Raw genomic sequence first — 27,982 nt, 5'->3', positions numbered from 1 at the left:
CGGGGCCCGGAGGCGCGCCCGCCGCTTTGCGGCAGCGGGTGGCGCCGCGCGACGACCGCCGCGCTTTGCGGCCGCTCTAGCGCGGCCGGGCTGCAGCCCCCGGGACCACTGGAGGCGCGCGGCCGCGAGGGCGCGCACGGGCGGGGTGAAGGAACCGGACCCCATCCACCCTCCTGGGAGGCGGGGCTCCCGCCGCCGGCCCTGGCCCACCCTGCCGTTGCCATGGCGACGCGTGGCCGGTCGCCCGGACACCGCCCCACCGCGCTCCTGTGACGTCAAGGTCTCGCCACTTGACGTCACGGCCGGGCGGTGCCGCGGGGCGTGGTCAGCGCGGGGCAGGCCGACTTCCGGAGCGGGCGGCGGGAGTCGGCTGGGTGGGACCGGCAGGGGCGAGGACTTTAGGTCGACGGGCGAGAGGCTTGGCGGCGCTTCTCCGCGTCCTAAGAAACAGTGACGTAAGCGAGGAGCCAAGGAGGGGGTCACCCAAGGCACTGGTCCAGCTGGGCCTTCCGGCCGAGCACGGGCCCTGGCACGCAGCTGGCGCTCAACAAGTGTCGTCTGCAGAGTGCTGGCTCACGCACTGTCAGTCCACCCCGGACCGAGAGGAAGCTTGGGGATGGGGCGACTGGCAAGGGCCCTGCAGTGAGTGTCTGCTCCCCCCGGGACAGGGCCTCCTCCGGCGGGGCATTTTTACCGTTGGAGGAGACTCACTCATTCTCGTCTTTATTAAGTGCCTGCCAGCGGCTCTGAAAATAGAATGGTGAGCTAGGCTCTTGGCATGGATTCCCAGCGAGTCCTAAGTGCTGAGCCGGGGGATGGACAGGACGGTGAATAAATGGACACGACGGTTTCAGATGGTGTTACAAGGTGACTTGGGGCAGAGTGACCAAGGGCCAGGCCCTAAGGGCTAAGAGCTAGATCTAGCAGACGGGAAGAAGATTTCCATGGTCTCAGCAGCCAAAAACGGGGGAGGAGAATTAAACTGGCGGGGGGCGGCGAAATGACAACGGTTTAGGGCTTGTCCTGCCCCAGTCCTCCTCCTTCAGCCCCACTTGCAATGTCACCGCCTCCGGGAAGCCCAAGCCACGTTCCCCTGTTGTCCTTTCTCACTGCATCCTCACCCTCTCCAACCTGAGCCTTAACTTTGTTTCAAATCAAAGGCTTCCACCAGCTGTGCAAAGAACATGGACTGAATCTGTTTTGCTCACTGCTGTGCCTGTAGGCACCTACTCTTGACGTTCAAAAAAAATCTGCCCACAGGTGCTCAACTCCCAGGGGAGCAGGAGGCATGGTGGCCTCTCCTCCAGATGTATTTGAGCCTTAAACCCGAGCTCCAGCCTTGTCCCTGTAAAAGGCAGGGGGGCTTGTGCAAAGGAAAGAATGCAGAAAGGCCACGGGACTGGGGTTGTGCCAGCCAAAGGCTCTGTGACTATGAGTAGGTCACTAACCCCCTCGGGTCCTCTGCATCTTCGTTTGCAAGTTGTAACTAACGATAGCCCCCTCGGGTACATCATGAGAATCCATGAATTAGTGAATAAAAGACCTGCCAGCATAGGACCTTCTGCCTCAAATGGACATATTTCTCTCTAATCACTTGGGATCTTTGAAAAAGCAAACAGCCTTTCATGCTCCCTCTTTTTTAACCCACTTCAAAGGTGCACCACATGTTCCTGCTTCCTTTTGGCTTTGATCATGGGGACACCATTTGGGGAAGCTGGGGTAGGAAACAGCCCATTTGGGGCTCTCGATAAAATAATAAGAACATTGCAAAGAGGATGAGCTAGTCTCCACATTGCCCCCTCCCCCCACCCCTACCCATCTACCAGGGAAAGTCGAACAACATCCCAGCCTCCCAATAAATCCCAAACAGCTGTAGATTTCGGGGAAGAGACAAGCAGGAAGCACCCCTTTCTGTTCCTTTACCCTTGTAAGAGGCAGGTGCATGGAGAGACCCCAGGACAGAATCAGGGCTGCGTCCTGGTGTCCAGCGCCAGCCCACAGACACAAGCGGGTGCCCCGGTTAGCTTTTGTTGAATTGAATGGAATTAGCCCTCCCTGCAGCCAGGCCTCTGCCCCAGTGGGGCAGGAACTTGGACACATACATTTCCATTTTCGAGCTGTGGAAACTGAGGATTACAGAGGCCAAGTGACGTGCCCAGTGTCTCCCAGCTTCAAACCTCCAATGCTGCTGCCTTCCACCAGTGGGTAGAGGGTGGGCCCAGCACCACCCCCCCTCAATCCCAGTGGCTGCAGGCGAGGCCTGGCGCCATAAGCTCACCAGTGATTGGGACAAATCAGATTTCTCTCTTTGGTCATTGTGAGCTATGGAGGGAAAACTGAGGCCAGAAGACACCAGGAAGAAACCAAGGCCTTGAGGATGCAGAAGCACTCCGGAGCAAACTGTTCACCCCAGGGGCCTCCCCATCCTCTGAGAACAGCCCCCAGCAACCAGGTCTGTACCATGTGACTTCTCAGCCATCTCTGATTGGCCCAGCATGAGCCAATCAGATCCTCCTCTAGGACTGCTCAGCGGATGGAGGCCAAGGTACATGACTTGTGTGAGATGTGACCCAGATGGTGACCTTCTGCCATTGTGTGGTTTCTCTGGCATCCACCACCCCCCATTGTTGAGACACAGTGTAGGGTGACCAAGCACCCCAATATACCCGGGTCTCCTGGGACCCGGACCTTTCATTGCTAAAATCCCAAAAATCCCACCAAACCAGGAAGCCTTAGTCACCCGAGCATCGGGCATATAATGTCCTACCTGTCCCCAAGGAGCCCCCATGAGGAGCTCCTTCGCCCCACTACCGGGGGCCAAGGCCTGGGCAAGGTAGAGAGTTGGATAGCATCCGCCCAAATTCACATCCACCTGGAACCTCAGAATGTGACCCTTCTTGGAAATAGGGTGTTTGCTGATGTAATTAGTTAAGATGAGGTCATGCTGAATTAGGGTGGCCCTAAATCCAATGCCTTGCGTCCTTATAAGAAGAGGGACACATAGAGAAAACAGCCACATGAAAACGGAGGCAGAGACTGGAGGGATATGTCCACAAACCAAGGATACCTGGAGCCCCCAGAAGCTGGAAGAGGCAGGAAGGACCCTCAGAGGATAAATAGCTGATTTGAGCCACCCAGTTTGTGGTACTTTGTTACGGCCACCCCAGGAAACGCATACAGACGTGCACCCAGATTTAGCCACTGTTAGGAATTGTGGTCCCCAAAAGGTATGTTGAAGTCCTGAGCCCTGGGACCTGGGATGCAATCTTATTTGGAAATTGGGTCTTTGCAGTCGTGATCAAGTTAAGATGAGATCGCACTGGATTAGGGCGGCCCTGATGCAATGGCTGGTGTCCTTGTAAGAAGAGGGACATTTGGACACAGACACACAGGGAGAGGCCACGTAACCACAGAGGCAAAGATTGGAGTGATGTGTCTACAAACCAAGGAATGACAAGGATTTCTGGACCCACTAGAAGCCGGGAAAGACATGGAAAAGATTCTCCCTGGTGGCTTCAGAAGAAACCAGCCCAGCTGACACCCTGATTTCAGACTTCCAGCCTCCAGAAACAGGAGGGAATACATTTCTGCTCTTTTCTTTTTTCTTTTTTTTTTTTTAGGCCACGCCACATGACTTGCAGGATCTTAGTTCCCCAACCAGGGATCAAACCCAGGCCCCCAGCAGCAGAAGCGCAGAGTCCTAACCACTGGACTGCCAGGGAATCCCCAAATTTCTGCTCTTTAAAAAAAAAAAAATTATTTATGTGGTTGCACTGGGTCTTAGTTGTGGCAGCACATAACTTGCAGCACACAGGCTCAGTTGCTACACAGCATGTGGGATCTTCGCGGACCAGGGATCAAACCCATGTCCCTTGCATTAGGCAGGCAGATTCTTTATCCACTGTGCCACCAGGGAAGCCCAGGTCTGCTCTTTTAAACCACGGTGTTTGTGTTAATTTGTTAAGCAGCCCCAGGAGACTAAAACAGCCACTGAACAGTCCTGTTCTGGATTTGGAGCCTGGAGCCAGCTCCCACCAGCTCACTCCAGGGGCGAGGCCGTCCTCCTACCCTCTCACCACGCAGGATGCTTTAAAAGATGATGTTCTATTAGCATCTCTTGGTCCTCACAGCCACCTTCACTCCTGGTCTGGGGTCTGATTCAGGGTCTCCAGCCTCTCACCAATTCCTTGGGTATCTGCTAAATTCCTATATCAATTTACTCTGAAAAATCAATTCCAATGAATTCCTGGGCCGTCTCGAGACAGCCGGAGGTGGTTTCTGATGCTTGAGGCGAGATGCCCGGCTTACCCGATGGGTGAACAGAAGCCACGAGGCAGTGGGGAGACATTCTGGGTTGTGGGTGAAGGACCTGGTTGGTGACGGCTGGGGTCACAGGAGCAGAGATGAAGACTGGCCAGGCGACAGGACAACCCATCTGTGTGTGTGTCTGGGGACGGCTGTAACAAAGCACCCAGACTGGGTGGCTTCAACAACAGAGATCTATTCTCTCCTGGTTCTGGAGACTGGAAGTCCAAGGCTGAGGTGTCCCCCTGAAGGGGAGAGGGGAGGCCCTTCTCTGAGCTTCTGGTGGTTCCCTGGCTGTGGCAGCATCACTTCAACCACCCCCGGTGTTCTCTCTGCCTGTGTGTCTTGTCTGTGTCCAGACTCCCCCTTGGATAAGGACACCAGCCATACTGGCGTTTGGACCACCCCATTCCACTATAGTCTCATTTTAACTAATCCCACATGCAATGACCCTATTTCCAAATATGCCCCCCGTGAGGTCCTAGGGTTTAGGACTTAAACATACAAATTTGGGGGGGGGGTGACGAGGAGAAACAATTCAACTCATAACAAGACACAAACACATTCCCCACAAACACACACACACACGCACGTCCACACACACAGACGCAGGCACACAGACCAGCACTCTCCACCTGAGGGCAGAGTCAAGGCCCCCCGGCCCCCAGCCCAGGTGTGTGAGCTGGAGGATGAACGCCCCCAGCGCACCCCCCGTGGGCAGACAACCTGAGGCAGGGTCCTTGAGGGACTGAGCCCTCCTGACTGCCCACGGCTGTGACCTGCTCATTTATGCCTTCCGCCTCCCGGGTAAACCTTTCACCCTCAATCTGTGTCTCGGGTCCAAGTCATCCTGCTGCAAAGGAGCCCACGGGCGAATCCAGCTCCTCTTCTCTGAACCCACAAGTCAGAGATTCGAAAAATGAAAGCAATGTCACTCATCCTTTTATTTTTATTTTTGGAAAATGTGGTTTTTAAAAACGTTAAAATGCAGGCATAGAAAACAAACTTATGGTTACCAAAGGGGGAAGGGGGGGACAAATTAGGAATTTGGGATTAACATATACACACTACAGTATATAAAATAAACAACAAGGACCTACTGTATAGCACAGGGAACTATACTCAATACCTTTTAATAACCTATAATGGAAACACCACTGTAAAGCAATTATACTCCAATAAAGATGTTAAAAAAACACCTATAATGGAAAAGAATCTGAACAAGAATAGATATACATGTATGTATACCTGAATCACTTTGCTGTACACCTGAAACTAACGTAACATTGTAAATCAACTATACTTCAAAAAAAAAAGTTCAAATGTAATGAGTTTATTTTTTAAATGACATTAACAAATGTTTCAAAATTTTCTGTCTTCAATCCTGATATAGTAAATAACAGTACTGAGCTGGGAGAGGCAGGAAGGGTCCCCCCAAAGGTCTCAGAGGGAGCAGGGCCCTGTGACACCTCAGCCTTGCGCTCAGGCCTCCAGAACGTGGGCGTCAGTTCCTGCCCGTGTTAAGCCACCCAGTCTGTGGTCGTCTGTTACATGGACCTTTCCACCTGCCCCCTGGCCCCTGGGTCTTTGTTGATGAAAGACAGCATCTAAACCCAGATTCACCGCCCCCCAACTGATGAGTTTCTTTGAGTAGGTTCGGAGTAAACTCTACAAATCAAATGTAATCCTGATCAATCATTCATTTTCTCCATAGCAAAGTTAAATCGCTTCCAGTTACCTTTTTTTTTTGGCCACGCCGTGCAGCATGTGGGATCTAGTTCCCTGACCAGGGATCAAACCTGGGCCCCCTGCATCGGGAGCGCGGAGTCTCAACCACTGGACGCCCAGGCAAGTCCCCTTTTAAAAACTTTCTGTTTTTTTTTGTTTCATGTTCTTACTCCTGGAAGTGACTTCCATCAGCCTCGATGCTTTGGCATGAAACTGAGGGTACTTGATCCCTCAATCAGATTAAAAAAAAAAAAAACCTTCATCAAGTTTTCTAGTTCAGTTGCTGCTCTTGACTTCCACTGAGAACAGATCTGCCAGGTCAAATCTTGCAGCTAAAGCAGGAATCTCACCCGGGTGGTCCTGCCCCCAGGGGACATGGGGCCATGTCTGGCGACGTCTGTGGTCATCACAACTGGGGGGCTACTGGCATCAAGGGGGTGGGGCCAGCAAGGCTGCTCCACACCCCGCAGCACCCCGGAAGGTCCTCAGAAGATGCTCCAACCCCAGTGCTCGCAGTGCCCAGGGGACCCGGAGCTGGAGGACAGCTGGTGAGAAGCTGTCAGCTATCAACTACTCACAATTCGCAGGACCTGCCTGGTCCGCCGGCCTCCTGTCACCAGAGGTGACCTGTCGCTGCTCCCAAGGTCAGCCCCTCCCCTCGGATCCCCCTGAGGATGCTCTCAGCCCAGCCTCCCCTGCAGGAAGGCTCCCACGGGCGTCTGCAGGTGCCATGCCCCCACCCTCACCTGCACCCCTTCCCCCGTGAATGATGCTCTCGTCCATCCCAGGGACCCATCCCCAAAGCCAAGCCCCTCGGTGCAGCCTCGGTTCTCTTTCCCTGGACGGGCTGAGCGGTGGCCCGGAACCTGTGACCTTACTTGGAAACAGGGTCTTTTCAGATGTATGAAAGGTAAGGAACCAGCTGAGATCATGCCGGATGTGGGGTGGGCCCCAAATCCAAGGATGGTTTCCTCATAAGAGACAGAAGAGAAGGCTGTGAGGACAGAGGCAGAGCCTGGAGCGCCCTGAGGGTCGGAGAGGCAGGAAGGACCCTCCCCTGGAGTCTGGAGGGAGTGCAGTCCGGCCACACCTGGATCCAGAACCGGGAGGGATAAATCCTTCGTTTAGGTCCCAGGTCAGTGGTCCCGTCACAGCCGCCCCAGCAGACGGTCCCCTTCTCGACCTGGCCTTGGTCCCCTCACCTCCACCCTGTCCTGTGTCCCCGTCACCTCTGAGCCGAGGACGCAGATGCCCTTCCCCAGACCCACGTCCCCCACACCGACAGGTGAGCCCTACACCGCCTGCGACCCAGCACCGCAGACTGCGCGGCTCACACACGTGTATCCCCTCAGCTCGGCAGGGCAGAGCCCGAGATCCGGGGTCCCAGGCTGGCTCCTGCCCAGGGACCACCTGCCCTCCTCCGCCCCCACTCTCCCCTGGCTTCCGGGGTTCCCCACAACCCTAGGCTCAGAGCGGCCTCACCCCATCTCTGCCTCTGCCTTCACGTGGCCCCTCCCCGTGTGTGTCCAAACGGCCCCCCTCTTAAGGACACCAGTCCTGCTGCGTTAGGACCACCTGCTTCTGTGTGACCTCCCCTTAACTAACTACTCCCGCAAAGACCCCGTTCCCACACAGGTCCCACTCTGAGGTGCTGGGTCAGGACTTCATGTGAACTTGGGGGGACGCGAGGAAACCCACGCCACTTGCTCTGGGTTCCGTCTGCCTCCTCTCTGATGACTTCGTTTCCTTCCCCGGGTGTCCGTGGGGTAACAGACCCGCCGCCGCTCTCCTGTGTCCACGCAGGGTGTCCACTCCACCACCAGGGCCCCCCGTGAGCCGGGCTGGGGCCTCTGCAGACCCACACCGCTCCTATCTCAGCCACTTCAGCCCTCGTGTCTCCTTCCCGGCAAGTGGCGCTGGTGTCTCACTTCCTGCAAATTTTCTTTCTCAGATGAAAGCTGCTGAGCGTGAAGAAAATGTGACTGAAAGCAAGAACACGAAGGGACATGGCTTGCGGGCGAGCTTCCGCGGTGGGTGGGGCAGGGTCCCGGGCAGGGGCGGCCGGCAGCGTGGACGGCACTCGGCCCAGCGCACAGCCTGGTCCTGGTTTATCCCACCGGAGGCCGTGGGCGCTGGGATCCAGGGGAGGAAGGCCCCGGAGGTGATACCACATGGCGCCAAAAACAGCCCCCACGGAGGCTCCTCTGATGCAGAAAGGATGTCTTTATTTCCTGGATATTCTCACGTAACAAAAACCACAACGCACAGCGAGGAGCGGGGTGGGGGTGGGTGCTGTGGGCGATCCCAGGCTGGCTGACGCCTGCTCATCGCCCGTCACTGGTGGCGCCCCGCTCACGCCGAGACTCGGCCCCACGGGGAGAGCGGCACACGCCTCCATCACGGGAGGTGGCCTTGGGGACGCCATCTCAGGGGCCCATTAGGGTCCCAGACCCGGGCGCTTTCTCGCAGCCACCTTCGGGCACCGCGGGGTGGTCAGCACGAGTAGCCAAGCAAGCAGGCAGAGGCGTGGGGGGCGGCCCAGCTGGTGCGACAGGAAGGGCGTCCTGCCCCGAGGGCTGGGCGGCTAGGAGCCGAGGGGCAGCATCCGGGGCGCCCGGGAGCCTGGACGGGGGCCCATCCACTCACACGGGTGCAGGCTGCTTGTCTGGGAAGGAGCTGGAAGGACCGGAGGGCAGAGCGAAGGGGCGGGTTCAGATTCCTAATAAGGCACAGACTTGTCACTCTCCTCTGTCCCCTCAGGGACTCCAACTCCTGGTCCCGCGGCCCCGGCAGGGCTGCGTGGACGGCAGCCCACGAGCCTCGGGCCCAGCGCTCGGCCTGGGGCGTGCGCTCTGCGGAGATGCATCTGGTTTCCCGTCTGCTTCCATCGGGGACAGACCGGCGGCTCCCCTTCCCCGCAGAGCGAGTTGGTCCCAGGTGTCAGATCTGACGAGGTCCCGCCTGAGGGTCCCAGCTCTGAGACCCCTCCGGGGGAGATGAGAGCGTCTCGGAATGAGCGTGGCCATGGGCGGGGGGACTGGAGGTAAGCTGCCAATGGACAGATGGACAGCCAGCCAGACGGGGTGAAGCTCAGATCATGGCACTCAGGCGGCAAGTCCACAAGAGGGGAAACACATGGAGGATCCGGCTACCGTCACGCCCCTCCGTCTCCCACCAGGGACCGGAACCTGGTGCTGGGAAGGCCTCCCTCTTTCCCTCTTACTGGAAGCTGGGCCGAGGGCGACCACCCGGATGGAGGCCGGGAAAGGGTGGACGCAGGACCGGGGCCCTTCTCCGCGTCAGCAGCTCTGGAAAGGGGGCAGCCGGCCCACCTCTGACCTGCGAGGCCCGAGGGGAGAGGGTGTGGCTGCAGCACAGTGGACGTCACGGTGACTAAACGCATTCAGGACCACAGGGGGTGGCCTTCTGCTGGACAGCGGCGGCCGGACAGCTTCTGGGCAGAGCTCGCAGGGAGCCCTGCTCTCGGGAGTGAGGTGAATGCGGGGGCGGGTCCCCGAGAGCCCCGGGGTCTGCCGTCCCGTTTGGCGGTGGGGCCTCACCAAACCCAGGGCAGTGGGAGTGGATGGCGAGGGGCAGGTGGGCCGGTGGAGGGCGGGCAGCGGGGCCGCCGGACTCCCCCTAAGGCCACTGGCTGCCGCTGGCCGGGTAGCTGGGCACGGTGGGGTACTCAGGCAGGCTGTTCCCCGAGAAGTTGTTGTACTGGGCCTCCCGGGATGGCGGATTCCGCCAGGCGCCTGTGCTCCACTCCGTCTGCGCCTTCTGGAAGCTCCCGCCAGCCCCGCGGTAGATGCTGTGCACCTGCGGGGGTGGAGGAAAGGACGGTGGAGAGACCCACTTGGGTTCGAGGCGGGGCTTTTCTTAAACAGATGACAAACTGCAGGAGCTTTAGAAAAAGCGCAGAAGCTGAGACGGGGGTGGGGGGGGCTCTGAAGGCCACGCCTGCGCTGTGACCACTGCCTGCCCGTCCGAGGGTCTCCGCCACCCCAGCGGAAAGGGGCTCGTCCAGGACAGTCCTGCAGCCTGGCGACCACCCGGTGACTCAACTCCCGGGGCACATCAGGCCCCGGGCCCCCGTGTTGCCAAGGGCATCTCTGCAATGACTTCCTCAGCAGAGACCTCTGGGGACGGACCACTGCCTCCTCCCCACCGTGCAGGAAGGCTGGGCCCCTCGGACGCGGGGCTGGGCTATTTCTGGAAGTCCCAGCAAATCCACTAACTGAGAAGATGGCATTTGTTTTAACTTGAGGCTCTTGAGCAGCGAAGCTGACGCTTCTGTCCTTTATCTTTCTCCTGTGCAATGGCCTCCCGGCGAAGCCCCAAACCGGGGCGGTGCTGGGGACCCCGATGGGGCAGCTCTGCTCTGGAGGACTCGCTCAGCTCGGAAGCCCTCCCGTCTGCTGCTGAGATGTTCCTGCTGGAACCGCAGCTGTCCCTGCACCACATTCGTCCCAGCATCTCCCCAGGCTTCCCTTGGTTCCTCCTGCCCGCTTCGGGTCATCCATAGAGCCAGCGGACTTCAGGGGCAAACACGGAGGAGCAGGCACCCCTCTGTCCTTCCAGATGACCCAGGGCTCCGGAACAGTGCAGGCCTCAAAACCTGACAAAACAGTTGAGATCCCACGGCACAGAGGCTGGAAGGGACTCAAAACCCAGCTTTCAGGGACTTCCCCAGCGGTCCAGTGCTCAGGACTCTGCATTTTCACTGCTGAGGGTGCAGGTTCGATCCCCGGTCAGGGAGCTAAGATCCCACAAGCCCCACAGCATGGGGAAAAAAAAAAGAAAAAAAAAAAAGTTGTGGGTAGGGTTGGCTTCCCTGAGCAGCGGAACTGGGCGCACAGGAGGGGCCCGGCCGAGAGGGTCACCTCCGGGAAGGCCAGGTGGACGCACCATAAGCCTCATCACCCGTCAGTTTCCACGTGGCCCCAGGACAACCCTCGTGCAGCCGATGCCCCCAGACTATAGGGCTCACGTTCCCGCTGGAAGCCTCCAAACGCCTGGAGTGGGGCTGTCCAAGGAGAGCCCGTGACAGTGGAGCTGGTCGGCGCCAGACCCTCACGCCTGAGCGCTCGGGAGGAGGTGGGTGCGATGGACGCAAGGAATTTTTAGTTTTAGTTAACTTTACTCAATTTGGATTTAACTGTAAACAGCGATTAGTGGCCGGCGGTGGCTGAACTGGCAGTGTGGACCACCCTCTGGGACACGCGTGCTAGGGGCTCTGGCAGGCAGTGGTCACCATCGGCCACAGGGCACTGTCTCCCCAAGTCCCTCCTCCCTGGAAGGCCATGTGGGCAGGACGGCAGGGCCCTGGCCTGAGCAGTCGAGGGTCCGGACCACGGAGGGTGTGCCCTGCTGACAGCGCTCACTTCACTTCCCGATGCTCGGTCTCCTGCTCCCAAAACAGGGTAAGACGAGCCCCCGGGGATGGGAGGTCAGGACACAGGATGCGAGAGAGGAAGTGGGATGTCTCAGGACCCAGAGGAGTTACCTTCATGATCGTGATAGCCATCATGGCGGCCGACATGGAGAACATGATAGCCGGAAGCAGCATGACCACGGCGGCCCCGACACTGGTCTGGAAGAACCCAATCGCGGCCAGCCAACCACTGCAAGGGGCGAGAGAGCGTGTGGGAGCCAGCATGACCTCCAGACAAGGGCCCACCATCCCTCATATGTAAAGAGCTCCAATAAATCAACAACAAAAAGGTAAATGACCGGCAGAGAAAATGGGCAATTCACAAGGAGCAACAAACTTAGGAAGTGATGCTCGAACGCACCAACAAAGATGTGCAAGTTAGAAAAAGTCTTGTTCTCACACCATCGTCCTTGCAAACATCGTGAGGGAATGGAGAAACAAACACTACTTTGTCAGTGTGGGGTGCACCCTTCCTGGAGGGCAATGGGGTGTGACCTACAACAAGACTTAAGTGCTCATTCCTTTTTCTTTTTTTCTTTTTTTTTTTGCGGTACGTGGACCTCTCACTGTTGTGGCCTCTCCCGTTGCGGAGCACAGGCTCCGGACGTGCAGGCTCAGCAGCCATGGCTCACGGGCCCAGCCGCCCCGCGGCATGTGGGATCTTCCCGGACCGGGGCACGAACCTGTGTCCCCTGCATCGGCAGGCGGACTCTCAACCACTGCGCCACCAGAGAAGCCCCAGCGCTCATTCCTTTTCCCCCAACTATTTCACTTGTAAGAATTTATGCCACGGCCATTGTTTGTAAGAAGGAAAAGCTGAGGGTAACATGTAAACGCCCACTGGCTGGGAATGACTGGAACATCAGTTTGCTAAGGAGACAGCAAAACAAGAGAAAAGCTGGTGGTCACTGGGTGCGTCCCTAGTCCACACGCGGAAGAACACCCATCTGGTCTCTGGGAGGGAGAGGCAGGAAATAGGGTGTTTTTGAGAATGTTTCTTCTTAGCAAGTAATGACACCACACTGTTCAAGATTCAGGAAATTAAAAAAAAAAACACAATAGACAGTCTCTCTCCTGCCGACCCCCTCCCCAGCCCAGAGGGAACTGGTGTAGCTCATCTACTATGTATCCTGAGAGAGTTTATAAGACGTATGCAACCCGCTGCAGGCACACACGAACAGGCCTCGCCCCTCTGTGAAACCAGGAGAGACGTCCTTGTATACAAACAAGGACAGCAGAACACGCTGCTTTGCACTTTGAGGGGTATGAGCACAGCCGGGCGGCTGGGGGGCTCAGGTAGGTAGACAGGCAGATGGGGCTGGGCCAGTGGGGGGCTGGATGCTGTCCTGTGGGCTCCTGGGAGGGGAGGAGGGGCTGGCTCTGCTGGGGGAGGGGCCACTCTGGGGACCAATGATCTCGCATCGGATCTGGGGCCATGGATCTTGGCCACTGGGGAGGGTGGGGCCGTAGGATGCGGACCTGGCTCCACGGCCCAGACTCCCAGAGGGACCGGCAGCCGGAGCTTCCAGAGAGCAGTATCACCAACAGCCCAGGGTGACCCACTCAGGACAGTGGGTGATAAACCGGCCTCGACCAGCTACGGACAGATGTGCAGAGCCTGCTGCACCCACCAGGCGGGTCAGCCAAGGCAAGCGGCAGTGGGGGGAGGGCAGGGAGGATGACAGGCCTGGAGACAAGGCGGCAGGGACACGAGGGTGCCAGGTGCTCCCCCAAGGCCACTTGGCCAGGAGCTCGAGGGGACAGAGCCAGGGATATGGGGACAGGAGGTGCAAAAGGACAGCACAGGGATGCAGCCTGCAAAGGCTATGGGAGGGCCTGGCAGCTCCTCAGACAGCGAAACAGTTACTGTGTTGCCCAGCAATTCCACAACCCCGTGGAAGAGGAATGAGAACACACATTCACACGGATACCTGTAGAAACCGCACAGCAGAACGACAAGCAATAACAGACAGGCACACACAACCCAAGCGTCCACCATGTGTCCGTGAATGGACACACATACCGTGTCCCTCCACACACGGGAGCATCACTCAGCCACGAAAAGGGGTGAAGCCCCGACACTCGCTACCGCGTGGATGGACCCTGAGAACACGACGCTCAGTGAGAGAAGCCAGACGCAGAAGGACACACAAAATGTGATTCCATTGATGGGAAACGTTCAGAATAGGCAAGTCCACAGGCACAGAGAGGGGATGCATGGTTGTCAGGGGCTGGGGAGGGGGTGTGGGTGACTGATGATGGGGACGGGCTTCTTTTTGGGGTGATGGAATGTTCTGGAATTAGATAGAGGTGATGAACCTCTATCCTTGTAAATACACTGAAAACCACTGAATCATGCGCTTAAGAGGCTGCCTTTCTGGCTGTGAAGGCACCTAGATAAAGCCCCTACCATGGAGACTACAGACGGTCGAGCTCCCGGATCAGAGAGGCGTTCACACCTCACCTGGAGTCTGATGTGAACCAACCGCAAAGGCCAAACGTTAACAACCCACAGGGATCCCCGAGGGGAAAGACCTGTCACGGAAACACTGTGGAAACCTGGGACACCTGCAGGTGGGTAAGAGCACTGCACCCGCCATGTGTGGTCGAGGCCAGGACGTCAGATGTGGGCGGGGAGTTGGCCGAGTGGTGGGCGGCGGGCTCTGCCCCGGGTCCGTGAATCTCTAAGGAGCCCCACGTGAGGTCACGAGAGGGCAGGAAGGACACGTCTGAGCACCTGAGGTGCTGGGGTCACTGTTGGTTTCCTGGCGCAAAGCAGCATCGCAGCCTTTTACGTATAAGACGTCTCAGGGGTTTTAAAAGTCCGCCTCCTGCACGGACTCACAGGGAAGCGTCTGGGGTGAGCAGGGAGGGACAGACCTGCGGGCCCGGGACTGGCTGGGAGCCGGTGCCCCCAGAAGGCATCCCCGAGGCTCCACACGCTGACCCCCGAGTGGTCCACTCGCTCCCTGGAGGTGACCTGCGGGACTGCGGCCACCTGGGCAGGAGGGTGAGACCCCGGGAACAGGGACACCCCAGCCAGCCAGGAGGAGACCCCCGGAATGGGCAGACCCCGGGTGGGGAGGCTCAGCAGCAGGGCAGACCCCAGGCGGGGGAAGCCCAGGCTGGCCCGTCAGGGTGAATGCAGACAGGCAGAGCTGCAGCTCCTCGGCCCCAGCCCCAGCACTGAGCCCCGAGGCGGCCCCCGGGCCAGGCGCCATCTATTCCCCCACATCTGCGGAGGCCGGGGGTCCCCATACGGGACCAGAGCCAGGACAGCTGCCCACACCGGCAGGAAGGGGAGGGCCTTGGGTACCAGGTACGGAGCCTAACCCTGACCCTAACCCTTGCCCCCATCCACGCCTGTCCCCCTGTCTGCAGACTAGGAAGTCAGGAGACCCCTTCAAGGGGAGCAAATGAGCCAGCCCTTGGGAGGTGCCCAAGCCCCCCTGCACACCCAGGAGCACTGTCACCGTCACTGTCACCGTTGTTATTACTACCCCCCTCCCCCTCCCCAAACAAGGGCAACATCTCGGGGCAGCCCCTGCACGAGGTGAGGTCACCAGCTGGGGAGGCCCCCACGGGAGGTGGGAAGGTCGGCTCCGATGTTCCCTTTCTGCAGGCTGGGCCCCAAGGAAGGTGTGCACCCTGCCCGTCCGCGCAGAAACCACGGCGATGGGGGGCCAGGCAGAAGGCGGCTGGGTGCCAGCGTGAGGCCGCGTCTGGAACCGGACCTCAGGGGCTCCCCGTCCCAACACCGCCTATGCAAACGTGGAGTCCACCCGGGCACCTACTCTCCCACTGGATCTGGGGTCTCGGCCGTGCCTGGGGGTCGCCCAGTGAATCCCTGCACTTGGGGTGGTCCTGAGGACCCCACACCCGCATCTGGGAAGGCATCGGCCGAGAGGAGGCCCAGCATTCAGGGTCTGCTCACCATGCGGGGAGGGAGCAATGTCAGGAACCCGGAGAGACGCACCCTGGAGATGACCCTGGGTGACAGGCTCCATCCTGGGGAGGGGTGAAGGCCCGGCAGCAAACGGACACCGAGAGGCCGTGCAACCTCAGCGGGGCCTCAAGAAAAAGAGCGCGCACAGCTCACCACTGCCAAGGGCACGTGGCGGCCGTCCCCGCGGACACGGCAGAGTGACGGGGACGGACACCTAGAAGGCAATGGCAACAGGCGCCGCCCACCCAGGAGCCAGAAGATCCACCAGAGGGCGTGACCCAGAAGACCCCCCGCCGCTCACACGGGCAAGGTCCCGACACGCCGAGAGATTCTACCAAGAGACGCCAGGCTCTTGGCATGGGGACACGCCAGGCGGCACATGCGGCAGGAAGAGCAACCGCCCAGCGCCACCTCTGGGCACTGCCTGCCGCAGACGGACCCGCTGCCCCGACACTGCCACGTCCTGCTCCAGGGCCCCGCGGATGTGGCACCTTAGGTGGCAAAAGGGACTTTCCAGGTGAGATTAAGTTAAAGCCCCTGAGACAGGGATGACCCTGGATTCCCCGGGGGGCCTAGCGTCATCCCAGGGTCCCTATAAGAGGGAAGCGGGAGGGTCAGAGGCAGAGAGAGACGGGAGATGCTGCGCTGCTGGCTGTGAGAATGCAGGAGGGGCCGCAAGCCAGGGGTGCGGCGCCTCTAGAAGCTGGAAAAGGCGGGAACCGCTGCTGCCCTGGAGGTTCCGGAAGGATCAGCCCTGCCCACTCACAGGTTAAAGTGAGTTCTGACCTCCAGAATGTGACGTAAGTTTCTTTCATTTCAAGTCCCTAAATCTGGAGTAATTTGTTACAGTAGCCACAGAAACCTCGTATGATACCCCAAAAGCAAACAAGTGGAAAACGGCTCACCCCCTAGATGGCAGGCCTAGGCACAGGTGGCCGCTCAGGGCAGGCCCTCGAGCTGCTCTCCCACCCCCCAGACACACCATGGACCACGCTTCCCAGGTCCTCCTGGGGCCGGGTGACCACGCACGAGGCGGCAGAAGGCGGGCGGATCCGCCGCACCCGGCCCCCGGAGCCGGCAGCTCCCTGGAGGGTTGACGAGAGCAAGGAGCAAACATCAGCCCTGTCCCGGCTGTCGGAGTTTTGGGGTCCTCGTCACAGAGCTCAGCCTGCACTAACGGTACGAGCAAGTGACTCGTGGCCCCAGAGCTGACCCCGCTCGTCGCGGGCTCTCGGGGGCCCTGCTCACCATGCGCCCCATCCCGAGAAGCCAATAGCCTGGATGACGGTCAGGATGAACTGGGCTCCGAAGATGAAGAAAAACGCCATGAAATTGAAGGAGCTGTCAGATCTGGAGGAAAGGAAAACAGCCATTACTGAGGCCGAGGAGGAAGAGGCAGAGGCTGCGGGAGTGGGACGGCCCCTCCCCTGCAGTTCCCATCAGGAGGCGCCCAGCACTGCCCTTCCCAGAGGACGTCACCCAGACACACTCCTCCTGGGAAGTTTAAGAGCCTCCTGTGTCCTAAGGACATGCCCGCACCCGCGTGGCCCAAGGGAGGTTCATCGTGGATTTGAGGTGCTCTGCATGCTGGACCCATGCCTGCTGCCCCGGACAAGGGAGGCTGCACGGGGCTCACCCAGGCCGCTTCCGGCTCATGAAAGGAGGGCAGGCGCCGGGGGACCCACAGCAGAGGAAGGGCGGGGTAGGCAGGGATGCCCGCGTAGCTCAGGGCTGCTCCCAGGCAGTCCCCGAAGCCCTCGGGGGTCCCCGTTCCTGCGCACGGTCACACCAGCCAGCCTGGGGCCTCAAGCAACAGGCCCCTTTTGCTTCAGCACATGTGAGCAGGTTTCTGATTCTTGCCCCCAAGAGGGCACCAGGGGCCCTGTATGACTCCCACTGAGTCCTGGATTCAGGGACCTTCCAGGGGCAAACATGGCACACACCTGAGTAGCAGGGGGCTGGCTGGGGTTGAATTCACAGAGCAAGATTCACAGCACCCAAAAGGTGGCAACAACTCAAACGCCCATCAACAGATGATGGATAAACAGCTGTGGGGGGACTTCCCTGGTGGCGCAGTGGTTAAGAATCCGCCTGCCAATGCAGGGGACGCGGGTTTGAGCCCTGATCCAGGAAGATCCCACATGCCGCGGAGCAACTAAGCCCACGCGCCACAACTACTGAGCCTGCGCTCTGGAGCCTGTGAGCCACAACTACTGAGCCCTTGTGCGGCAACTACTGAAGCCCGTGCACCTAGAGCCCGTGCTCGGCAACAAGAGAAGCCACCGCAATGAGAAGCCCGCGCACCGCAACGAAGAGTAGCCCCTGCTCTCTGCAACTGAGGAAAGCCTGAGCACAGCAACGAAGACCCAACACAGCCAAAAAAAACCCCCACAATATTATTAACAAAAACAAAACAAAACAAAACCTGCTGTCCCTCCACACACGGGGGCACCACCACTCAGCCACGCAAAGGGGTGAAGCCCCGACACTCACTACAACGTGGATGGACCCTGAGAACACGATGCTCAGTGAGAGAAGCCAGACACAGAAGGACATGCAGTGTGTGATTCCACAGACAGGAAACGTCTAGAACAGGCAGATCCACAGACACAGAGAGCAGGTTCATGGTTGTCAGGGGCTGGGGAGCGGGATGGGGGGATGCTAATGGGCACGAGGTTTCTCTTTGGGGTTTTAGACAGTGGTGATGGTTGTCCAACCTTGTGAAGATACTAGACACTGAACGGTTAAGCAGGTGAGCTGGATAACATGTAAAAATATGATCTCAATAAAATTCTTAGAAGTGAACAAAACAGGCAGCAGCTGGTTTTGGCCCGTGGGCCGCTGTCTGCAGACCCGATATTAAGTGCCATCCGAACTAGACAAGAGGAGGGGGTGGAGCTCACGCCTGCGCCCGGCGGCAGATGCAGACCAGGATGCAGCCCATGCGGGGCCGGGCACGGACGGGAGCGCACGCGGTGAGGTAGCCTGTTCCCCTCAGTTTGGGGCTGTCAGCACCAGACACTCCCCGAGGGCCCCTGGAGGGTGCAGGCCACCCGCCCCACTCACCGGAAGGCCTTGTATGCGGGCCGGAACCAGCACACGTAGCCGCAGGGGGAGAAGAGCAGCAGCCAGACCAGGGCCAGACCGAAGTTGGCTCCCGAGCCGCCGGCGATCCACCAGGCCAGGCAGGCGATGAGGTTGACGCCCAGGGTGGCGCAGTAGACTGTGGGGAGGGGGCGAAGGGGGAGAGAGGGGCTGAGCCGGGACACCCCCCACCCCTGGACGGCGGCTCCCATGAGTGCAGGGACCCCAAGGCCAGAGAAGGGTCCAGAGGGCCCGGCCCCGCCCCCTGCTCCATCCACACCGGACAGGAGATCAGCAGAAAGGAGCTTTATCACCAAACCCTCAGGCTCTCACTGCCCGGGTGCAGGGCGGCCTCCTAGCCTGCCTCTGTCCCAGGCCTGGGTCTCTGGGTGGTGCAGGTGGCCCCCCATTCCTGCCCTGTCCACTCACACAGCCACAGGCGGTAGATCCTCTTCACCAGGACCTGGTGCTCGATAGGGATCTCGTCAGAGAAGTTCTGGTAGAAGCAGGGCTTCAGGGGGATGAACTTGGGCAGCGGGGGGAAGTTGTTCTCCTTTTCTGCAGGGACAGAGGAGCCAGAACAAAACCCACACTGCAATCAGCTTGTAGCGGCCCCAAAGATGCGCCCATCTGGTCCCAGGACCTGTGGACATGTCACCTCACGGGGCAGAGGGGACTTTGCAGGTGGGACTAATTAAGGCCCCTGGGATGGGGAGGACACTGGATTCCCCGAGGGGCCCAGCGTCATCACAGGGTCCTTATAAGAGGGAGGCGGGAGGATCAGATGCAGAGAGAGATGGGATATGCTGCACTGTTGGCTGTGAGGATGCTGGAGGGGCCGCGAGCCAGGGACGCGGCACCTCTAGAAGCTGGAAAGGCGGGAACCACTGCTCCCCTGGAGCCTCCGGAAGGACCAGCCCTGCCCACACCTGGATTCAGCCCCAGTCGGACTCCTGACCTCAGGACTGTCAGAGAACAAATTTTATTTTAAATCACTGAGTTTCTGGTGATTTCTCAGAAGTCACAGGAACACACACAGACTCCATGGCAGGGCCCACGTGCCATTCACACCTTTGACTCCAGGGAAGGTTCTGGCACTCGGAACATATGAACTTCCCAGGGCGGCTGTAACAAAACGACCACAGACTGGGGGGCTTAACACAAGAGAGATTTATCCATCTCCATTCTGGACACCAGATGACTGAGATCCAGGTGTGACAGGGCCACGCTCCCTCCACACGCTCCAGGGGAGGGTCCTTCCTGCCCTTTCCAGCTTCTGGGGGCTCCAGGCGTCCTGAGCTTGTGGACCCGTCCCTCCAGTGTCCGCCCCCATCTTCCCTGGCTTCTGTGTGTCTGTGCCCACATTTCCTCCTTCTTAGGACGTCTGCCATGAGACATCAGGGCTACCCTATTCCATTGGGACCTCAAATTAAGTTACATCTGCAATAGGGTCCTGTTCCAGGGTCCCGGGGTCCAGACTTCATGGTTTTCAGCACGAAACTTTTCCGGTCCCGCGTGTCTCCCGGCGCAGGGGCCGTGCTCATCTCTGTATGGCTCCATTTTAGCGCACGCGCTGCCACGGCAGGCACTGCACGGGCCTCAATGGGGACGTGATCCTGCCCGCAGCACAGCGTCCAGCGCCCGAGCGCTTCCCAGAGGAGTGGAGAAGCCGGAACCCTCGCTGTGCGACGCGGCCAGGACTCACCTGACATTTCCGCTGTGAAGACAGGGCAGGGGCAGAAGCCTGCAGCCACCTGGAGGGAGACAGTCACAGTCAGGGGGTCCCCATGTCTGCTGGGTGACCCCAACGCCAACTGCAGTCCCAGAGGGCTACCGCGGGCACCGTCCTAACCACCAAACTGTCCACAGGGGTATCTGGGCTCTTGGCCCAAAGGCTGGCCCAGCCCTGAACATGCGATCCCAGTCATCACCTCACCTCAGAGCCCCCCAGGCAGCCTGGCACTTATGCGAGGGGAGGCATCAGGCCAGAGGATCCCGGCAACCCACCCCCACTGCCCTCCTGCCTCATCTCCCCCACCCCCCGAACTTCCCCTTTATCCACGGATGGCTCTGAGCACCTCCTATGGCCACAAAGAATCTCTGAATCACCGATAAATGGATCCATGCTCATTGCTGTGTGACCTCAGGCAAACCACACAACCTCTCTGGTCTGCGGTTTTTGCCCTTGTGAGTCTTGCAAGGCCAAGGACCCCATTGCAATCCAAGTAAAATGCCAGGGGACAGACCCGGCACCCAGCGGCCCTGCCCAGAAGGAGCCCAGGAGCCCGTGTCACAGAGCAGCCCCTCACAGGAGACACCACCGAGGCGCGTAACTGAGCTGAATTCACCTGTTCCACGAGGGCCCTGTGGGCAGATGGTGTCATCTTCAGGAAACGGGCCAGGCAATGTGGCCACGCCTAGCGCCCACCTGGCCCTCACGGTACAGCTGGCCCTGCACTGCCCCCTGTGCCTGGCACCAGAGTGGGTGGGGGAGCCCGGCCTGGAGGTGGTCCAGGTGGGAAGGATCCAGTGACCGAGAGTTCCCTGGGTCCACCCCCCGGCGCCCTGCTCAGTGAGGGCCCCACTGGGACCCTCAGCCCGGCCTGGCCCTGCCCTCCTGCCTGCAGGCCCCACTGTCTGCCCACTGCTCCGGCTCTGGCCGAGCCCCCCTGACCTGTCCCCACGGGCTGGGAGCATCCCCGAGCTGGGGGCTGGAGCGGGGGCTCAGGGCAGGGATGTCTCAGGGCCCTGTGGCACGGTGTGGTCAGTCAACGTGTATCTGCTGGATGGACAAACAGGCTGCTCCGAGCCCCTCGCACACGGGTCCTAGAGCTAACCCGCCTTGGAAGAGCCCAAGGGCCCCTCTGGGGACCCCGTGGGCACCTGCGAAGGACGGGAAATTGATGTGGTCAGCTGAGTCCAGGCTGGCCAGGCTCCTCCCCAGAGTCCAGCCACAGCCTTCCAGACTCCGGGGGCCCCGCTTTGCCCACACGTGGCTCAGAAGCTCACCGCCCGCGCCCCCTCCAGTACAAGCCCAAGTGTCGGCGGAAGCAGCCACCCCGATCCAGGGACCCTCGTTCCTCTGTCAACAGACAACGACCTGGTTTTTTTTTTCTCTTGGCTGCACCGCTTGATACGTGGGATCTTATCGAACCTGTGCCCCCTGCACTGGAAGCACAGAGCCCTAACTACTGGACCGCCAGGGAAGTCCCAGACACCGACCTGGTTTTCAGTTGTTTATTTTCACACGTCAGAGCTGTTTCCTGACACCTGAGAAAAGGAGACACAATCCTGGTGGCCCCAGAGGCCCAGGTCTGAAGCTGCCCGGCTACTCGGCCTGGCTGGAGCCCCGCTACGCCCACGCCCGGAGAAGAGCTCACCCAGACAGGCATGTACCCCACGCGCCGGCAGCAACAGCGCGAGTGTCCCCAAGCCGAGACGGGCCGGCAGCCCCTGGCAACATGAGGGAGGCTGAGGAAGGTCCGGTCCGGTCCGGGCCGGGCCTATGCGTCGGGGTCCAGCCGGCGGCACTGGGCCTCCAGCACGCCACAGAAGGCCTGGAAGCGGTGGTTGAGGTCCGGCTGGGCGTGGAGGCGGAAGCGGGTGCCCAGCGCGCCGTCGGGCGAGGGCGCCCCGTAGAAGACGCGCCGCACGCGGGAGTGGACCAGGGCCATGGCGCACATGGCGCAGGGCTCGCGGGTGACGTACAGGTCGTAGCCGGTGCACACGTAGGGCAGGCCATTGGCGTCCTCATCCAGCTTGTGCACGGAGCCCGCGCGGACGCCTGGGGGGGCGGCGGCTGGGGCGAAGGAGCAGGCGGGGTGGGGTGCAAGGTCATAGGCACCGCGGCCCTGGCCCCGGGCCACCAGGTCGATGCACACCATGGTGGCGTGCAGCAGGGGTCCGGTCGCGCTGCTGCAGTCGTGGCCTGTGGCCAGCACGCGGCCTGAGGCCGGCTCCACCACCACTGCCCCCACGGCCCGCAGGCCCCGCGAGGCCGCCTGCTGCGCGGCCCACACGGCCCGCTCCATGTGGCCCTGCATCGCCACCCGCTCCTGTGCCGAGAAGAGCTGCCCGGCCAGGGCTCGGGTCACCTGCCGGTCCTCGTGGAAGGTGGTGGGCCAGTGGGCGCGCGCCTCCTCAAACTGGCCCCTGGTCAGGGGCGGCCGCGCGGGCACAGGCACCAGGAAGGGCTGGCCCAGGCCACGGGGGTCCACGGCCGGCGGCGGGAGGAGCTCGGCCAGCGATCGCATGCCCGCGGCCGGACCCGCCAGGCACAGCAGCATCTCCAGCGCGTGTGGGCAGCCGGGGCGGGGGCTGGGTCGCACCCTCTTGAGGTGAGGCTGTGCGGGCAGCGGGTGGACGGCTGACACCTCCTTGAGGAGGCGTGAGGTCTGGCGCTTGTCCAGGACCGGCGCGGCATAGGCCAGCACCAGCTCCACAGCGCCGGACTGCTGCTCAGACAGGATCGGGAGGGCCTGCCACGCCGGCTCTCGCTCGGGGCTCCCGGCCTTCGCGTCTCTGTGTGGCTCCACGTCGCCCGGGGTGGGGTCCATCCTCGGCAGGGCTCCGACTGCGGGGACAGACACCGGAGCAGGGCATCATCCTCAGCTGCGGGAAGCCTGCTGGGCCGGACGAGGGGTCGGTCCCAGGAGCGTGCCGAATCTGGAGGCTCGTCCAACCGAGCGAGACGCATCAGCGGTCGTGCTCTCACTCACGGCCTACTAACGCTTGCTTTGCACAGAGTTTAAACCGCCCTCGTTACGGTGTCTTTTTCCCCCTTTTGCTTTGAGATGTCTCACGTTGGGAGAATGCACACCGGACCTCAGAGACTTAATACAAAAGAAAGAACATACACTGTCTCAGTTTTTTCTGTGTTCCACGGATACCGAGGACCGTCTGCACTACACCGTTTTACATAAGGGCCTTGAGCATCCTCGGATTTTGTTATCCTTGGGGGTCCTGGAACCAGTTCCCCATGGATACCGGGGAGCGACCGTGTCGACTACGTGCTGAAGTGGGAATACCCTGCCTGTCTCAGGTTAAAGAAACGTATTACTAACGTTAAGTTCACCTGTTTCTTCATACTTTTCAAAAACATGGCTTCTAAACGCTTCATCTCACATACATGCCCCACATTATATTCCCACTGGTCAGGGCTGCCTTGGATGACGTTAGAGATGCACTACAGATGACCTTCGCGGGACCCCAGAGGATCTCGGTGCCACGCCCGCAGCACCCTGCACCCTGGCGGCGTCTCGGAGTGGGCCAGCCCCTTCCGCCTCTCCCTCCGGACGAGGCTTTTGCTCCTGTGATGCGCCCCGGCTCACAGGCCCCCCAGAGGACACAGTAGGTCCTCGCCCAGCACCGCCTGTCCGAAGCTCACGATACGAGCTCGGCAAACGCACAGGACCAGGGGTGCAGGTGGCAGCTCTGAGAAGCAGCCAGCATGGACGGGCCCCTCGGGCGCCCATGACGCCCGTGCCAGGCGGGGGCCCTCAGGAGGGTCCAGGGCACTGGCTCTGAATCTGCTCCCGGCACACACCGTGCCCAGGATGCCAGGGCCCGCACAGCCTGCCCCAGGCCACAAAAGCTCCCATTGTCTCCCGGGCAAGATAAAATCGTCTCCTGGGCAAGACAGACACAGTCCCGTTTGTATCTCCAAGAATGCAAGCTCTGTTTGATCAAAATAAAACAAATGACAAATACAGGGGGCTGCCATTGGGACACTGCTGGCCGGGCTGCCGGCTCCCAGGGAGGATGCCTAAATACAGCAGGCCACCATCCGCTCCTAGGTGTGTGTCCAGGAGAACTGGAACACACATCCACACAGGCACCCGCACACGCATGTCTGCAGCGGCAGGATTCCAGCAGCAAAAGGTGGACACAACCCAGATGTCCACAGAAAGATGGACAGATAAACACAACGTGGTCCCTCCACACACAGGGGTATCACTCAGCCACGCAAAGGGGTGAAGCCCCGACACTCGCTACAACGTGGCTGCACCCTGAGAACACGATGCTCAGTGAGAGAAGCCAGACACAGAAGGACACACAGGGTGTGATTCCACTGACGGGAAACATCCAGAACAGGCAGATCCACAGACACAGACAGTGGCTTCGTGGCTGTCAGGGGCTGGTGGAGGGGATGGGGAATGACTGCTGATGGGGACAGAGTTCCTGTTGGGGGGATGGAATTTTCTGGAATTAGACAGATGTGATGATCACACAACATAGTGAATACGCTCATACACTTTAAGTGGGTGAACCACACAGTGTGTGAATCATATCTCAGGAGAGCTGCTGCTCCTTGCGGGTTGTGGGGGACATGTGGTGGTCGCCAGGGCAGCCGGCCCCAAACGAGGCCCAGCACCTCGTGACCACTGCTGGCACTGGAACCACCGCACGTCCTCACACTGCCGTGATCAGGCTCCCTGACTCCTTCCCATGACCCAGGACAGAGACTGTGGGGCTGTTCCCTTTCTAGAGGCCAAGGAACTTGCCTGGGGCCAAGTGGCTGGGAGGACAGAGCCAGGACCTGACGCTGAGGCCAGGTGGCCAGCAGCTCCCCGACTCTGCCTTCTGAGCCCCGGACCATGGGGGTCCTGAGCCCCTTCTACAGATGAGAAACAGGGTCCGCAGAGGGTGACCCACCCAGCGACTTGCTTCATCGTCCGCGGGGACCTAAACGCACGCGCTCGGAGGCTGACCTGGTCCTCTTTTCGTCCTTGAAGCCCCGCATCCACCCCCAGCTCTGGGCGCCCCACTGCGTGCCACCCTCCCCGCTGTGCTCTTTGCTGCTCCCGCCAAGCTCAGGCCCTTCCCTGGGTGTATCCACCTCCCTCTGCCTACAGCGAGGGCACCTCATAAAGGTGCCTGTGCTCCAATGAGGGGGGGGCAGCCCCTTTCACAACTGTTTACATTTACGGTTGTAGCCTCTGTGGCGGGCACCGGCTGCCAGGCTCAGGGAGGGCTCAACTGCGTGGGGCAGGCCCTGGAGGGTCTGCAGAACCAGGGAGTCAGGACACCTAACAGCCAGTCCCCTCACTGGGTGCCCTGGAACTCCTGGGCTGTGGGTCTGGGGTCCGAGGAGGCAACGGGGCTTATTCAGCAAGCTGAGTCAGGCTCTGAAGGTGACACCCAACCAGAGGAAGGGGCCTTATCTCACCCCTGGGTGTGTCCCAGCCCTGCCCGAAGCCCTTACCCAGCCCACGTTTTCCTAGCTGAGACCTGGTGTTACCTGTCCTAACCCCACCCCCAGCTTCCCCCTCTGTGAAATGGGATCCACGGCCACCGCCATGCATGGCTGCCTGGGGCAGAAAGTGACAAAATCCACAGGAGGCTCAGGGGCCCAGTGCCCTGCAACGGGCAGACTCCAGGAGGGCTCCTCAGAGGCGATGACACAGAGCTGGGCCTGGAGGGAGGGTGGGGAGCCCTGGGCAGAAGGAACAGCCAGGGCTGGAGTCTCCAACACTCACACAGTCCGGGTGGGCACTGGTTTCAAATACGGTTTCCAGGACTCGGCCCCATAGAAGGGGGAGGGCCCCAAAATCTGCATTTCTGACAAGCTCCCCAACAAAGTGGGGTCCGCAGATAACATGCAGGACGCTTCGCTAAATTCGAATTCCAGATGATCAGATAAATTTTTAGCATAATCGTTGTGTCCCATGCAATCACTGGGATATACGTATTCTAAAATATGTGTGTGTGTGTTGTTTACACTAAATTCCAATTTAAGGGGGCAACCTGCGTGTTTATCTGCAGAACCTGGCCACCCTATAAGTGGGCCATCGTGCATGAAAATTCGAGAACCTCGTGCATGTGGGGTGTGGGAGAGACCCGAGGTCACAATTTTAAAAGGTCTTGAAAACTCACACTTTCCTTAAGTATCAGAAAAGATTATCAATGTTCAGGACGTACAGAAAGGTTGGGGCATTTCCCCCAAAGCGGGCGGGAAGCTGGTAAGTGGACAGTCCAGTGGACAGCCCGGAGGTAGAGGGTTGGCCGCGATGACCCCTGGGCAAGGCACGCCGGAAACAGCTGGGGCACGGGGTCTCCACCACGGACTGCAGGGGCGCGCGCACGCGCAGAAGGGCGATGGCGCGGAGAGCGGGGTCCCGCGGCCCGGCAGCCCCGCGCGCACGCGCACGCGCACACGCACACGCGCCGCTCCCCGCGCCCGCCCGAGGCGCGCACGAGCCCGGCCCAGGTTGCTCCCTAGCTCCCCGCGCGGCCGGCGTCCACCGCAGCCGCAACCCCGCCCCAGCTCCCGCTCGCCCTCCGCGGGAGCCTGGGACGCAAGAGCCCGAGACCCCGGAGCCGTGCGCTTACCTGACGAGACCGGCGGAAGCGCTGCGCCTCACCAAGTCTTAGCAACCGGCCCGCCTGCCCCGCCTCTTCACCGCCTGGCGCCGCGGGGCACGACGGGAGCGTAGTTCCAGGGGCGGAGTCAGCGCGAGGCGGAGGCGGAGCCTGAACTACAATCCCCACAAGAGCGCGCGCGCGCGCTCCGCCCCTTTCTTGAGCGCTGCTCTCGTGACCGGCAGGAGAGAGGGGGGCGAGCTCTGAGTTGAGGGTTCGAGACCCATCAGGGCGGCGGGAAAAGTCCGACCCTGGGGGCCCTTTGGGAAATCAGCAGAGTGAAGAGACTGAGGCGGAGAGGCACACGCCACCCGTTGCAGTCACTCCCCGAGTCCAGTTTGCTGCTGCCACGTGGCACCGGAGAGCCTGTTCCCAGAGACGAGGATGCGGTCTGGTTCCAGTTCTGCTCTGGGGCCCCAGCCGACTCCGGCCTCACTTTTCCATCTCTACAGTAAGCGAAAGGGACCTCTTGACTCTCCCAGGCGAGACATGCTAATGAACAAATCCGGTTATTCATTCTGGTTAAAGAGGTTAAACCCAGAGGGTCTCAACCAGGGGCAATTTGTCCCCCCACTCCCAGGGGACACTGGGCGATCTCTGGGGACATTTGTGGTTGTTATGCCTGGGGTTCCTCCTGGCATCAAAACCTGGGATGCTGCCAAACACCCCACAATGCATAGGACGCCCCCAAAGCAGCCTCCCAAATTGTCCACAGTGCGGGGGGGGGGGGTTGGAAGACCGTGGTTTAACCCCACTGCTAAGCAAGGAGAAAGATTTAGGTCTAGAAGGACCCTGAAGAGGGAAAATTTTCAATCTTTCCATTTTCTCCCTGCTCCACTCCTGCAAGAACCAAGGTATCCGTTCAACGTCTACCCTTGGAAGGCAGTGGCTGGAGGGTAGAACCCACCTCCTAGAGTCCCCCCCGCAGCCCAGCTCCTCAACCCTGTAGGACCCTGAGAGTCCAACCCCCTGTGTTTCTCCTCTTAATTTGCAAAGCATCTCTTGGTGTCCCAATCTATTCCTATGTGAAACAGCACTCCAGGAAACCATCCTGCTGGAAGCTAATCACTCTTTTCTTTTCTAAATACTCAGATTAATGTATGCTTTAGTTTAACTTTTTTTTT

The 27,982-nt window shown here is 60.0% G+C and overlaps 2 protein-coding genes and 1 long non-coding RNA gene across 5 annotated transcripts; 1 reads left to right on the top strand and 2 right to left on the bottom strand.

Moving 5' to 3' along the window:
* Window positions 1-12: 12 nt before the first annotated feature.
* LOC141278414 (uncharacterized) lies at window positions 13-12,526 on the top strand. The gene is made up of 2 exons (XR_012331166.1): window positions 13-867; window positions 2,323-12,526. It is a non-coding gene; the product is annotated as an uncharacterized lncRNA (long non-coding RNA).
* SCAMP4 (secretory carrier membrane protein 4) lies at window positions 8,239-26,909 on the bottom strand. Of its 3 annotated transcripts, none has more exons than XM_033854803.2 (7): window positions 26,829-26,909; window positions 20,203-20,251; window positions 18,927-19,055; window positions 18,480-18,636; window positions 16,662-16,763; window positions 11,540-11,657; window positions 8,239-9,852 (listed from the first exon to the last, which is right to left on the bottom strand). In XM_033854803.2, the coding sequence occupies exons 2-7, from the start codon at window positions 20,207-20,209 to the stop codon at window positions 9,673-9,675; spliced, it is 693 nt and encodes a 230-aa protein (XP_033710694.1). In that variant the 5' UTR covers window positions 20,210-20,251; window positions 26,829-26,909; the 3' UTR covers window positions 8,239-9,672. The 3 variants fall into 3 exon arrangements, with proteins under 3 accessions (XP_033710694.1, XP_073659598.1, XP_073659599.1); XM_073803497.1 differs by lacking the exon at window positions 26,829-26,909 and adding an exon at window positions 21,878-21,961; XM_073803498.1 differs by lacking the exons at window positions 16,662-16,763; window positions 26,829-26,909 and adding an exon at window positions 21,878-21,981.
* On the bottom strand, window positions 22,001-26,914 carry ADAT3 (adenosine deaminase tRNA specific 3). The gene is made up of 2 exons (XM_019945995.3): window positions 26,829-26,914; window positions 22,001-23,329 (listed from the first exon to the last, which is right to left on the bottom strand). Exon 2 carries the CDS (start codon window positions 23,051-23,053, stop codon window positions 22,001-22,003), a length of 1,053 nt encoding a protein of 350 aa, XP_019801554.2. The 5' UTR covers window positions 23,054-23,329; window positions 26,829-26,914.
* Between the last annotated feature and the right edge of the window lie 1,068 nt (window positions 26,915-27,982).

Source organism: Tursiops truncatus, chromosome 3 (genome assembly GCF_011762595.2).
Source record: "Tursiops truncatus isolate mTurTru1 chromosome 3, mTurTru1.mat.Y, whole genome shotgun sequence".
Classification (NCBI taxonomy): Eukaryota; Metazoa; Chordata; class Mammalia; order Artiodactyla; family Delphinidae; genus Tursiops; species Tursiops truncatus.
The sequence above is the reverse complement of the archived record's forward strand: the minus strand, read 5'-3'. Positions and strand labels throughout refer to the sequence as shown.

What these genes read in the sequence shown, in the direction of transcription:
- ADAT3 (XM_019945995.3), bottom strand. Translation starts at nt 23,053, where the DNA reads ATGGACCCCACCCCGGGCGACGTGGAGCCACACAGAGACGCGAAGGCC.
- SCAMP4 (XM_073803497.1), bottom strand. An exon ending in GATCTACCGCCTGTGGCTGT is followed by an intron (nt 18,637 to 18,926) that starts GTGAGTGGACAG and finishes CCCTCCCCACAG; the next exon opens with TCTACTGCGCCACCCTGGGC. An exon ending in CCCGCATACAAGGCCTTCCG is followed by an intron (nt 16,764 to 18,479) that starts GTGAGTGGGGCG and finishes CCTTTCCTCCAG; the next exon opens with ATCTGACAGCTCCTTCAATT.